The sequence below is a fragment of the Propithecus coquereli genome, unplaced genomic scaffold (assembly GCF_000956105.1).
Source record: "Propithecus coquereli isolate 6110/MARCELLA unplaced genomic scaffold, Pcoq_1.0 Scaffold232, whole genome shotgun sequence".
Taxonomy (NCBI): Eukaryota; Metazoa; Chordata; class Mammalia; order Primates; family Indriidae; genus Propithecus; species Propithecus coquereli.
In genome coordinates, this window is record NW_012147864.1 from 2,773,790 (window position 1) to 2,786,687 (window position 12,898).

General features: G+C 38.2%; 1 protein-coding gene across 1 annotated transcript in view; it reads right to left on the bottom strand.

The window, feature by feature from the left end:
• Nucleotides 1–2,252: 2,252 nt before the first annotated feature.
• Nucleotides 2,253–12,898, bottom strand: part of TNIP3 (TNFAIP3 interacting protein 3) — a 30,697-nt gene continuing 20,051 nt past the window's right edge. The window contains exons 8-9 of the mRNA XM_012645380.1: nt 11,180–11,240; nt 2,253–2,642 (exon numbers count right to left, since the gene is read on the bottom strand). Of these exons, the coding sequence (XP_012500834.1) occupies nt 2,611–2,642; nt 11,180–11,240 (93 nt within the window). The 3' untranslated portion in view covers nt 2,253–2,610. The remainder of the gene's footprint in view (nt 2,643–11,179; nt 11,241–12,898) is intronic.

Consider the following 12,898-nt stretch of genomic DNA (forward strand, 5'->3'; position numbering starts at 1 on the left):
AAAGCAATCAAAGCAGCAACAAAAATAAATAAATGGGACCTGATCAACTTAAAAAGCTTCTGCATAGCCAAGGAAATTATCACAAGAGCAAACAGATAACCTACAGAATGGGAAAAAATATTCGCATGCTACACAGCTGATAACTAGAATCTATATAGAACTTAGGAAAATTAACAAGAAAAAATTCAAACAACCCCATTAAAAAGTGGGCAAAGGACATGAATAAAAACTTTGCAAAAGACAGAATAATGGCCAACAAACATATAAAAAAGTGCTCAACATCTCTAATCATCAGGGAAATGCAAATCAAAACCACGATGAGATATCACTTAACTCCAGTGAGAATGGCTTTTATCAGAAAGTCCCAAAACAAATGCTGATGTCGATGCAAAGAAATAGGAACACTCTTACACTGTTGGTGGGACTGCAAATTAGTACAACCTCTACAGAAAGTAATATGGAGATACCTCAAAGGAAAAAAAAAAAAAAGGCAATATATGTAACCAAAGCATTTGTACCCCCGTAATACTCTGAAAAAAAATTTTTTTAATTCTCTGTGATAACCAAAACCCTAAAATATGCCTAGTTTTACATTTCCTCAGTACGGACCACATGACTTCCTCTCCTTTCAAAGAGACATAGCTATTCCTCACACAGTTTCCACAAGTTGTGTGTCATAATGAAGTAAGAGCCACAGCTTAGGGTACGATTCTTATAATGAGTTGAGCAGAGAAGTCCCCAGACAAATGCTTCGGGGAGAGGGAAACAGGAGGGACTGGCTGACTTTCAGCCAGGGTTGGGAAATCTGTCTTCTGGGAAGGGTAGTTGCGCTCTGAGCAAGGGGTTCTCTTTCCACATTTGTAGTCCCCCACTGGGAGTGCAAATTAAATTAGGTCTCATTTGGATTTTCTCCCATTACATTAGCATTTACACAATCTTGCCAATGTTTGGCAACCTGTGAATTTGCAATAGGATGACTTCAGACTGGGGGTTAGGTCATGTTTTAATGCTGCTGAACAGACCTATCACTGTCCTATTAAGGGGTACTTTCTTGTATGTATGTTCAGTTTTTATTCTGGTGGGCATACTTCAGTTGGCAAAGTTACTTCACCACTAGAAATTGACATTACAATGACTTTTTCACTAATCTGAGGAAATGGAAATGGAAAAATATGGCAAAATATTTCCATGCAGCTGATATAATAACTGTGTTGTTTTTCTGATTCATTTACAATGAAGTAATACCCAAGAATGATGTCTCTTTGATAAATAGTAGCAAAAACCAAAGCTTCAGAAAATTAATGTAAGAGAAGGATAATTCTTTCTCAAGAATGATGTTCTGGAGTAGCCAAAGGCTGAAGCTGAAAATATTTATTTTCCTAAGGCTCTTTCATCTTCCCATTACACAAACTTCAAGTATATCCAGAAATTGAAACAAAAATAGTTTGAGCTGGAATTCACCAGCATAAAATTTGGAAGTTAAAACTTGATAGGGTCAGCAGTATGTCTGCAATGTTTTATTTGCCTGCGTAGTCAGCTGATGCTTCTGGCTTCATTTGGGTACTTCTAGAAGTACCTATGCATGGATGTCACACTCCCATTATGTGTATGTTCTCACAAAGAGGAACTCACGTTGGTCTTAGCAGAATTCTTATTAAATTGATGAACTTAATACTATTAAATGTGCTTAATCTTCAGACATCTGTCATGTTACCATATAATATTAATATAACTGCAATAAAATTTGGATACATTCTATTTCCTTTTTAATTGGGTTGACAAATCAAAGTTATACTTTCCATTATTAATTACTCAAATCCATAGGAAGGAAAAACACAGATTTAACCATAAATCCACATATCTCTGAACTAATTCTATAAGTCTACAAGGACACAGCAAAGCCATCATCATCCTATTAGACTTTATCGTTCATAATCTATTCCACATAAAAATGAATTTTCACCAATTTTTCATCATCTTAAAGAAATGATCTGTTTATAGAACAGTTTCCAGTTTACCATTTTATTCAGATTGATCCATTCATTTAATTTACATAAGTATATACATCTTTCAATCCTATTTTTAGATTTGCTGAGGCCAACAGTGATGAACTCAAACTGGCTGAAAAACTAAGCCCCTATGAAAATAATGGGAGCAATGTTAAAAATCGACAACTTCAAAAACTTTACCCCCAGGGGAAAAAAAAAATATATATATATATATTTTTTTTTTAATCAAATATATATATTTAAAGGAACACACAATATTGCTGCACCAAAAATGAAGTTGCTTAAATCATGGAATCACCCTTGCACACGCAACAGCAACATGCTGAGGAGAATTTCAAGGAGTGGTGCATAATCCCTCTGCCAAATCTCATTTCGAGGAAACTGGAAGTTGTGTTTGGTTGTATTAACTCGCTCCACAAACTTGATCAGGATCTGAGCTGTCAGAAGCCTTTTCCTCTATCCATGCCAAGGCGAAACGTTACCAGGCACAAGCAACAGAGTGGATGATGTGCACTTGCGGCAGAAACGAGCCGCAGTAAAAACAAAGCAGAGGGCCCTCAGCCAAGCGCCCCGTCGCCCATTTCCCCTGCTGCGGTAGCTTCTACTGATTGCCTTTCCTTTCTGAGGAGAAACCTAGAAAAAAACAGCAGAAAAATGTTTCAGATTAAAAATTACCATTTCATTTCTCTTCTTCTGGCTTAGGGGTAACATAAACTTCAGGGCTGGCAAAAAAAGAGATATTTTATTCATGAGCTCCCCACGAGTTTACACTGAGAAATCAAGAGGCGGGAAATGGAAGGTTATTATTTTAAGCATTGACATATGCTTACCATTTTGTGAAATCAGTTGTGGCCTCGTTCTAATCATGCTTGAAGAGGAATGTTCTATACTAATTCTCGTTCTTGCTGGCATTTCAGTGGCTTGGGCATTTGCTTATGAAAGTGAGTCATACATTTTGCTGTTAGGTTCAGTGCTTATTCCAGAGAAAGATAACTTACCAAATGAACTAATTTTTTAAAATATGACACTGGGCATATTATTGTCAAAGCCTAGAAAAGATCAGCTGTGATCCTAAGATGTGTGAGTGTATTGTGAAGACCAATATGAAAAATGTGGACTATTTTAGTGGGCCCAGGCTAGATTGCCATAAATGAGTACCAAAAGGAAGGCAAAAGAGGTTGAATCATCAAGGAAAATTAACCATAGAAATGCCAAGAAACAAAGTGTTTTCCTTATTCATGATAACTTAAAAATATGTTGAAAGTTTTATACTTGCTGCCTTGCATTTGGTATATCAAAGACATGCTAAACTAACATTTTGGTAACAAAAGACAAAGAGGAAGATAGTAGGTTACTTATCTAGGCTTAAAAAATATGCTGCTGAGAACTGTGGTCATGACATTAAAAAGATCTCTGATACGTTGAGAACGTAAATGTGGACTCAGAAGCATAATCCACTGATCTAACCACTCCAAAGTTAAAATTTAACCCATTAATGATAACTATCCCTAGGTATCTTAAAATATTTAAAAAAATTAACTCCTTCATAATTTGTACAGTACTCTTGTGCAGTAGGAACAGAGTCGAGGTCATGATCCCCATACTTTCCATGGAGAGAGGCTGCAGCCCATGGAATAATCCGCGGCAGAATGCAGATCTCAACAAAAACACCACAGGTCTTTAGTTTCTTGAAGGGAAAGCAGAATTTCCCTATAGGTCCAGTGAAGGTGGGAAGAAACTTCTGCCCTGAGACTCAGCTCTGTAGTTATAAAGGCAAGAGACATGCCCCGAGGGAGTCATGGGTCCTCACGGTGGTAGAAAGAGTCAGCTTCCCCGTGCTGGCTGGTGGAGAACTCCACGTGGTCACTGTGCCCCTGATTATTTATTACTGTGACAGTCTGTGCTTTCGTACTCGCCAGAGTGAATGTGGAAGTGATCTGAGCATGACCCAGGATGTCTGGTGGCAGAGGCTGTCTTTACTGCACATCAAGGACTGACTGAATCTGAAGCCCAGTTGGTAGGAGGCAGGGAGGGTGCCCACACAGCAGAGTGGGGCAGAGGACAGAGGTGGCTTCGCTTTCTACTGCACTCACCCCTTAGAATGTGGACGGTTAGGCATAGTCCATAAGAAAACTTAGGTAAACAAACGTTCCTCCCAGTTGGGATGCAATATTTAATACATGTCTTGGTTTTTCCCCTATAGGTTTTTGTCTCCCATTTCAGAGAATTACTGCAATTTTATTTATGTGGTGGAATTGTGACTATTCCAGACTTATTGGGTGCGTCTTTTTTCATTTAGGATCTATGTTAATTAGAATGTTTAGTATTTTCCTATAAAATATGGTTTTAAATAGGAATATATTTACCACCTGTATGTTCGTGTATGTAATAAATATACTTTTTTACTCTTTATTTAATATTCTCCCAGCAAAATCACTGAGTTGACTGATAAACTGATCTTCACAGCATTATAATATAGGTGAGAAGGCATTTCTCCTGCAATTCTTTTTTAAAAATCTAGAAATAGGAATAAAATTGTCTCTTTCTAAATTTTGATTAATCTTCTACATTAACTATTGGTAAAATAATTAAGAAAGAGATGCACATTTTATGAAAGAAAAATATTAATACTTTATCCATCTGTGTTGAAAATTATACTAAGTACAGTCTCTAAGTTCCCTCTGTTTCTTACATCTCTTAAAGTAGCTTTTACTATTTATGGTAGTTCCTTTATTTTTTCATACTGACAGAAAAAGAAAAACAAATCCAGTCATTTTACTAACATAAAAATTATCTGTGATGCTAAGATATAAAGGCAGTTATAAGAAGACAAAGACCAAGAAATGAAGATACAGAATTGGCTTTCAGGACAGGACCATCAGAATTTACTTGAATAATATATACACAAAGTACAATATTATTATATTTTACTTAATAGATACCTTAGGATAATCCATATTACTTAGTGGTTACAATCTGGGCTTTTGGAGTCAGACTGTGTGGGCTCGTCTATGTCCTGGCCAATAACAAGCCATGCGAATTGGACAGGTTACGTTATCTCTATTTCTCTCTGCCTCTGTTTTCACATGTATAAAACAAGGACAACGGCAGTACTCATTTCATAGGGTTGCTATAAAGTTTTGATGAGATGATGTAAACAAAGCACCTGAAGTAGTTTTTGGCATATAGTTAGTGTCATAACTTGAATTGTGTCCCCTCAAAAGATATATTTATGTCCTCAACCCTGGAACTTGTGAATGTGACCTTTTTTGAAATATGACTACAACTTAATCCTGTAATCAGGTTAAAAAGTGGTCACATTGGATTAGGTTGGACCCTAATCCCATGTGACCGTTGTACGGCACTAACTGGAAGAGAAAACGTGGACACAGATACAGACCCGGACGGAAGATGGCCCTGGGAGGAAGGAGGCGGAGCTCGGAGGGGTTGCCAGAAGCTGTGAGAGGCAAGGAAAGATCCTCCCCTGGAGGGTTTAGAGGGAGCCTGAGCCAGCCAACACCTTGAGTTTGGACTTCTAGCTTCCAAAGCTGTGAAGAAAAAGTTTCTGCTATTTTAAGCCACCCAGTTTGTGGTATTGTCCTAGGAAATGAATTCAGTCAGTATTCAGTTAATTAGTTATTATTAGACATTAGTGCAGGCCAGCTATAATATTTAGGCTTTGATCTTCTATATTGTAAAGAAATAATTATGTTTGCTCACAGTACAATCTCACAAGCCTACATTTCATGCCTTTCCAAATACGCAAGAATTGAGCTCAAGCTCATTAGACAAAGTTCAACTCTGTACCATATGAAAAATTTGGAATGTACAGAAGTGGCTGGCATGCAACGTAGTCAGAAAACTTAGCTTGCGGACATTTCAGAAAGGAAGAAACAAACAACAGGTTTTCAAGGTTATACTAACTCTACTATGCCATAATTGCTCTGGAAGCATGGAAATCATTTCGCATCTTATTATGATAACAGATGAAACAAGATCAAAATGTTCTTTTGTAAATGTTTCTAAACAGAAACTGTAACTCATTAACATCTGTGGACTTCAATGTATTAAAAACATCATTAGTTAATGCTATGAAGATAGAAAGCCAAGTCTCAAATGTCTTGAAAACCTTCATTTAAAATCTTCAGTTTTTGAAAGAAAAGTTGATTTTCAATGTGTCTCCAAAGCATTCTAAAATAACCACAGATAGTAATGGAGCAAAGTTGAAAATTAGTTGACTGGAAGACTGTTTGATGTGGTACTCAGCACCTACAGTCCCCGGCCAGGGGGCCCTTCATCGGTCCCCACACTTTAGAGGACTCTGCTCTGGCCCTCCCCCAGCCACATCTCTCCTCACAGCGTGACTATCCCTTCCTCCAGAACAAGCTCCTGGCACCCAAATGCAGACCCCCAAATTCACTGCCCAAATGACCCTGGGCCTGCTTCCAGGACTCATGTTGTCCTCTTCACAGGCCTGAAGGCTGTTTAAGGAGTGCTATTTGTAGGGTAGTAAGGGACATATGGATAAAGTTGGGATGTGCCAGCTGGGTTGTCCCCAAGTCCACACTCAAGAGTCCTCACAGTCAGAAAGTGGGAAGAGAAAGTGGTGGGTCCCAGGCAGGAGGCCAGCACTCAGGGCTCCCTGTGCCACCATGTTCTGGCACAGAATTGGTTTTGAATCTGAGCATTCTAAATTTTACTCTGGGTAGGAGGATAAACTATGACAGTTTCTGAGATTGATTCCTTTATTTGCATAACTACATATATATGAAAATACGACATAGCATGCAGCTCTCCATTTATTCTTGTGCTAGGCCCCAGAAATGTTAGAGGAGAATCTAGTGGTATTATTGAAATGTAATCACCTGCCATGCCTTTGATTAATAAAATGCATGAAGCTACTTCTCTGTAAACACTTAATAGAGCTACTACTTTAGGTTTAATTGTTATAAGAGGAAGACACTAGGATAAAAATATAATGTGATACATTTATTGGGGGTCAGAAAAGTAAATTTTTCAGGAGTTATAGGAAATTAATAAAAACAGAACTGGATGATCTATAAAGCACGATATACTAGTCAATATTAACTTAAATATCCATATTTCCAAAAGGTTCATTTCTTACACATATGAGTAAAATATCATAAGTATTTATTAAAGGAATAAAACAGGAATTTTAAGAAATAATTTTTGCTTATAGATTATCAGAGACATAGTTTTATTTTTCTACTCATTTTTCTTTCCATTGCTTGAATTTTCATGTTTTCAGCCCAAAAGATGATTTTTTTTTTTTTTTTTTTTTTTGAGACAGAGTCTTCACTCTCTTGCCTGGGTTAGAGTGCCATGGCGTCAGCCTAGCTCACAGCAACCTCAAACTCCTGGGCTTAAGGGATCCTCCTGCCTCAGCCTCCCAGGTAGCTGGGACTACAGGCATGCTCCACCATGCCCGGCTAATTTTTTTTTCTATTTTTAGTTGTCCAGCTAATTTCTTTCTATTTTATAGTAGAGACAGGGTCTCGCTCTTGCTCAGGCTGGTCTCGAACTCCTGAGCTCAAGCAATCCTCCCGCCTCAGCCTCCCAGAGTGCTAGGATTACAGGCGTGAGCCACTGCGCCTGGCCAAAATATGATATATTGACTAGTAGTATATTCTTGAATATATTAGTCATATAGTAAAACAATGTCTACTATCATAACAAAAATGTCTGTATAATCAAAAAATTTTTAAACCTGTAATTCCCTAATGATCAATACCACAAAATTATTGTACGATAATTCTGAGCAATTTAGTTAAACCTACAGATCTGTGAACTAAAATAAAATCTTCAGGCTCACCCCCCACCGGTTCATTGAATGGACCCCCTCTTGGCCAAGGGAATATTCTAAAACTAAATTGCCTGCCAGGAGGAGGGAGGTCAGACATGCCTCATCACGCCCCCCTCCCTTCTTGGGGACATCCTTTGTAACCCATTAACAGGCCTAAGGGTATGCAAGACAAACCTTCAGGTCCTCAATTTACACAACAAATGTATGTCCAGGTGGCTTGTCTCTGATTAACAGCTCCTTATGTTAAAACATTCCAAGCCTTTAGACAAAGCTTCATGTCTTTAACCAATTACAAGTCAAAGAATTTTTAAAGCCACCTATAACCTGTAAGCCCCCCTCCCCCCTTCCAATGTATGCCTCCCACGTATTGATTTATGACTTTACCTGTAACCCCTGTCTCCCTGATATGTATAAAACAATACTGTAACCCATCCACACCGAGTCCACTTGCTCGAGGCTTCTTGGGCATGGCTCTGGGTCATGGTCCTCAAATTTGGCTCAGAATAAATCTCTTTAAAATTATTTTACAGAGTTTGGCTTTTTTTCCACTGACAATCAAAAAGAGCTTTCCAATTAAATGAACCAAAAAACAAGAATCACTACTGAAATTATATGATGGCACATGAATCATTTGTGACAAGGGTGATTTCAGAGCTCTTGCCAATTCATATGACCTGGCTTCAGCTATGAAATACACCATTGGTTGTGAAGGCTAGAAAAGGAGCCATGGCAATCCCATACAGGCAGATTTCTGAGCAAAGAATTCCTTTTGTGGTCCCCCAGTCATAGTCAGCCCTCTTCCCTGGTGCAGACAAGCCTCAGTGAGCTGCTGAGCTGTACTGGCTTGGAAAAGGACAGGTTTCCAACGGCAACATGCCCCTGTCAGCTTCCAGTAGGCCTGCCCATGCACAGATTAGTTCATAACATATTAACTACACACTTACTCTTACACAGTACTGTGTCTTTTACCTGTGATATTCTAAATGTCAAATGAGCAGCACAGATAATATATGCTGTGGGGTTCATAGGAAGATGAAATTATTGAGGCTTAAACATTAGTCATATTATTATCCTTATTAGAGCCCCATTCTCATCTTTGTAATTTTAGAAAATTTCAACATAGTGGGAGGGGCAGGTTTTCAAAGGCACTATAGGGTATGATTCAAAGCGTAGGTCTTAGAATCCTATATATCAAAGAATCTAATCCCAGTGCTACTGTTTACTATGTGATTTAGATATATTACTTAAATTCTCCAAGCCTCAGTTTCCTCATATGTAAAATAGGTTAAAATAAAACCTATTTTATAGTATCGCTGTGAAGATTAAAATAGTAATATTTTAAAAATACTTAGGTGGGTACATCATAGAGGTTTATTCTTTACTGTAGTTTTACATCTGTAGACACACTGTATAGTTATACATCACAAAGCTAATTATATTTTTCCTAAGTAGACAAAATCAGCAGGTCTCATACACTAACTACAAAATTTCATTTTTGCATATTCTATTTAGTTTCTGAATGTCATCACAATTCATCTCTATTTTACATAATTATTAGCATAGTGATATATAAATGGACTTACGATATTACTGAATTCTCTACTGAGTAATTTCTGAGTAATTCTCTATTGAGTATTTTCTAGTGATTACACTCCAACTCAAGGAGAAAATATTTTTAATATTCATTCCAGACCAATATAAAATGAAAATTATAATTGGGTAGCAACTCAGCTATTATACAACAATAGATTTCAAAAACACAGACATTATGCAACAACCATTCTGGAATAATACGCCTTTCTAATGAAAGCTCTCCATTACAGCTGGAGCCCAAGAACTTCATTAAAACCACTGGTTATATCTGCAGTAGAAAGCAAAGAAAAAAAGAAAGTCCTATAGTTTTTCTGATAAATACCTGGACATTTTATTACAGAGTTCTCACATTTTATATTTCTTCTCTGTGAGGTTACCATAAGCTATGGCCTTTAACATTCCCAGTACCATGTACAGCTGTCCAGGTTGTATATTGTACAACTCTAGGAGAGTCCATTCACATATACTACTATGACAAACCCAGCAGCTTTGTGAAGTTCACAACCCGAAATGTGGTGTCCCTGGTTCCCTACTTTCACTCCACAATGGACTCCCTGTATTAAAAACTAGAATTCTATGATCTCAGCTCTGAATTAAATGGCCTGAAATTAGAATATAACTCATCTTCAGCTTCTTTAGATAGATTGAAATTTTTGGAAATTAACAAGTTAGAGTCACAGTTGTGTGTCATGAGACTTTAAACATGTAGCAGACATTAAGGACTTTTGATTATATGGGATGAGAATAAAAGTGGGATTATGATTATATCTCAGTTTATATAGCTTACTTCTGGGGGGCCATGTGAGACCATAGAAACAATCAGTAGAAAGCATAGCAGATTCTATAAAAAAGGAGGAGAATGGTAAACCAAAGAAAAATAAGATTAAAAAGTATTCATAGGCCAGGCGCGGTGGCTCACGCCTGTAATCCTAGCACTCTGGGAGGCCAAGACGAGTGGACTGTTTGAGCTCAGGAGTTCGAGACCAGCCTGAGCAAGAGCGAGACCCTGTCTCTACTAAAAATAGCAAGAAATTAATCGGACAACTAAAAATACATAGAAAAAATTAGCCAGACGTGGTGGCGCGTGCCTGTAGTCCCAGCTACTCGGGAGGCTGAGGCAGGAAGATTGCTTGAGTCCAGGAGTTTGAGGTTGCCGTGAGCTAGGCTGACGCCACGGCACTCCAGCCCGGGCAACACAGCGAGACTCTGTCTCAAAAAAAAAAAAAAAAAAGTAGTCTTAGATATGAGTACTTTATAGGTGACTTGTGGTTTTTCCCAGCACACTTCAAGGTGGGTGTTGTAGGCAACCCTGGCCTAAACTAACAGCTCTGCCGTGGAGTCTGACATTTAGTCATAAGGGAACACGGTTCTGAGCCTTTGGTTTCCTCTGTCTGTCTGCCAGTGACATTTAAACCTGGAATAGTAGATGAGCATTTGTCCTTTGTAGTACAATTGCAGAGCTTTGTTGTTAAAATATAGATATGCTTAACATTTTCATTTCTAACCCCAGATGGAATTCTAACCCTGAGACTGGAACAGGAACAGAAGCCAGAATTGAGATTCATGCATTTCTGCAGTTGCACATTTTCTTTGTTTTTAGGAGTTTAATTTAACCCCAGGTACATCAAATTAAAGTTGTGTGTGCAACACAACTTTATAGTAAGTCCTCCCCACGTACAAATGACTATATGTTGAGTAAACATCCCATTAAAATATAAACATGAAAGACTGCTCAGTGCAGCTGTGGTCTCACCATTTGCCTTGTGCTGTACATCTGGCGGAAGCTGGTCTAGAGCATACCACGGACAGTCTGGCTGTGTGGAACAATAAAACATTATTACAGCAATATGGACTTCAAACAAAACATGGTGGCAAGTTAAAAAACGTCATTATGCTATGTGGCTTTTATTAAGCAGACAACACAAACCTGTCGCCAAGGTTTTGAGACTCTGTCTCAAAAAAAAAAAAAAAATACAAGTTTAATGTAAGTTTTCTAGTTTCTTCAGGGAAGAAACCTAAGCTATTAGATGGGGACATGACATGTAGAGGTTCAGGATGGCGAGGCAGGGCTAATCTTTCCCTTTGCACTGTTCTCCAGCAGAACCTACTCTCTAAATTGCTCCGACAGTTTAGTCTAGAAAGACTAGATTTTTCTCGTGGGATTTTCTCTTAGGTTTATACTAGTTAAGAACAGCTAGATATTGAATGTCAGGTAACATGTCAAACAAATTGCATTGAATAAACAATAAGCTACAGACCTGAATTATCAAGATAGCTCCAAGGCCAGCATCTTTGTATTTAATTCCTGGGAATGGAGCAATCTCAGCTTTACCTGGCCACAAAGTAGGGCTGCTTTCTGCTCTGAATGCTCACCCCAGCCTCCTACTTCCGCACAAGACACAGAGAATATACATCTTTTGTTCTAGTATTCAATTATCTCCTAAAAATAACCTAAGGAAAATTTCTCTAACATGAGCCAATAGGGAGCACTGACAGGGCTGCCAGACCACTAAAAGTAGCCTAAAAAGTTCAATTACCTGACAAGACACTGAGATATGCTGCCTTTCTCGGAGTGGGGTACAGTCTGACCCCACTCTGCCCTGACTCAGGCACCTAGGCTCTTGGCTCCTTTGGCTCATGAAAAAGCTAAAAGAGGAAATGAGATCACCTCTGGTTTTTATCTTCTCGTCTATTTTTAAATGTCTCCAGTAACACACAGGGTAAGTGACGTGAGCGTCAGTTTTATATCCCAGAAGAGTTATCAAAAGAAGGTGCATATGCTGTAATGTCACCAGCATTGTTGCCTGTGATTTAATTCAGGTTTAGCTATAAGCAAGAAACATGGAATATTCTTTTAAAATTAACTCTGAGGATTTTGCTGTAAATTCTACCGTTACATAAGATTTTTTAAAAAACTGAATACTGCCATTACGCATGGCCTGGAGTCCTGTTTTCAAATGTGGATCTGTGTTGGTGCTAAGTTTGTGTGGTCTGGACGTCCTCGCCCCTTCTAGGTGACAGGGAAAGTCTGATGATTGGTGCTAAGTTTGAGGTATCTGGACAGCCTCGCCCCTTCTAGATGACAGGGAAAGTCTAATGAGAAGGTGAACTCCTTTCTTCCTTCTATAAATGAAGATTTGACAAAAAAGCCATTTTTACTCCTAAACTTGAATGATTCATTGGTTTTATCGTTAACCTTTCACAAAAATATTTCTCCAATTCTCCAACCTGTAGGAGCTAACTCCTAAATAGATTTCTTTTTATGTTTCCCACAATCTTAGTATACTTCTACATTCTTGAAAAAAAAAATTTTAAGGAATGATAGCTGTGTTTGAAGATTCCCAGAAATGTTTCTAGTAAAGACTGAAAAGTAAGCAAACAGGTAAAGAAAAGAGGAAATGAGAAAGGAAGAGTGAACAGCACTAGCAACCGGTGACAACATGAAAACCAAATTCTCAGCAGTGTGCTGTGT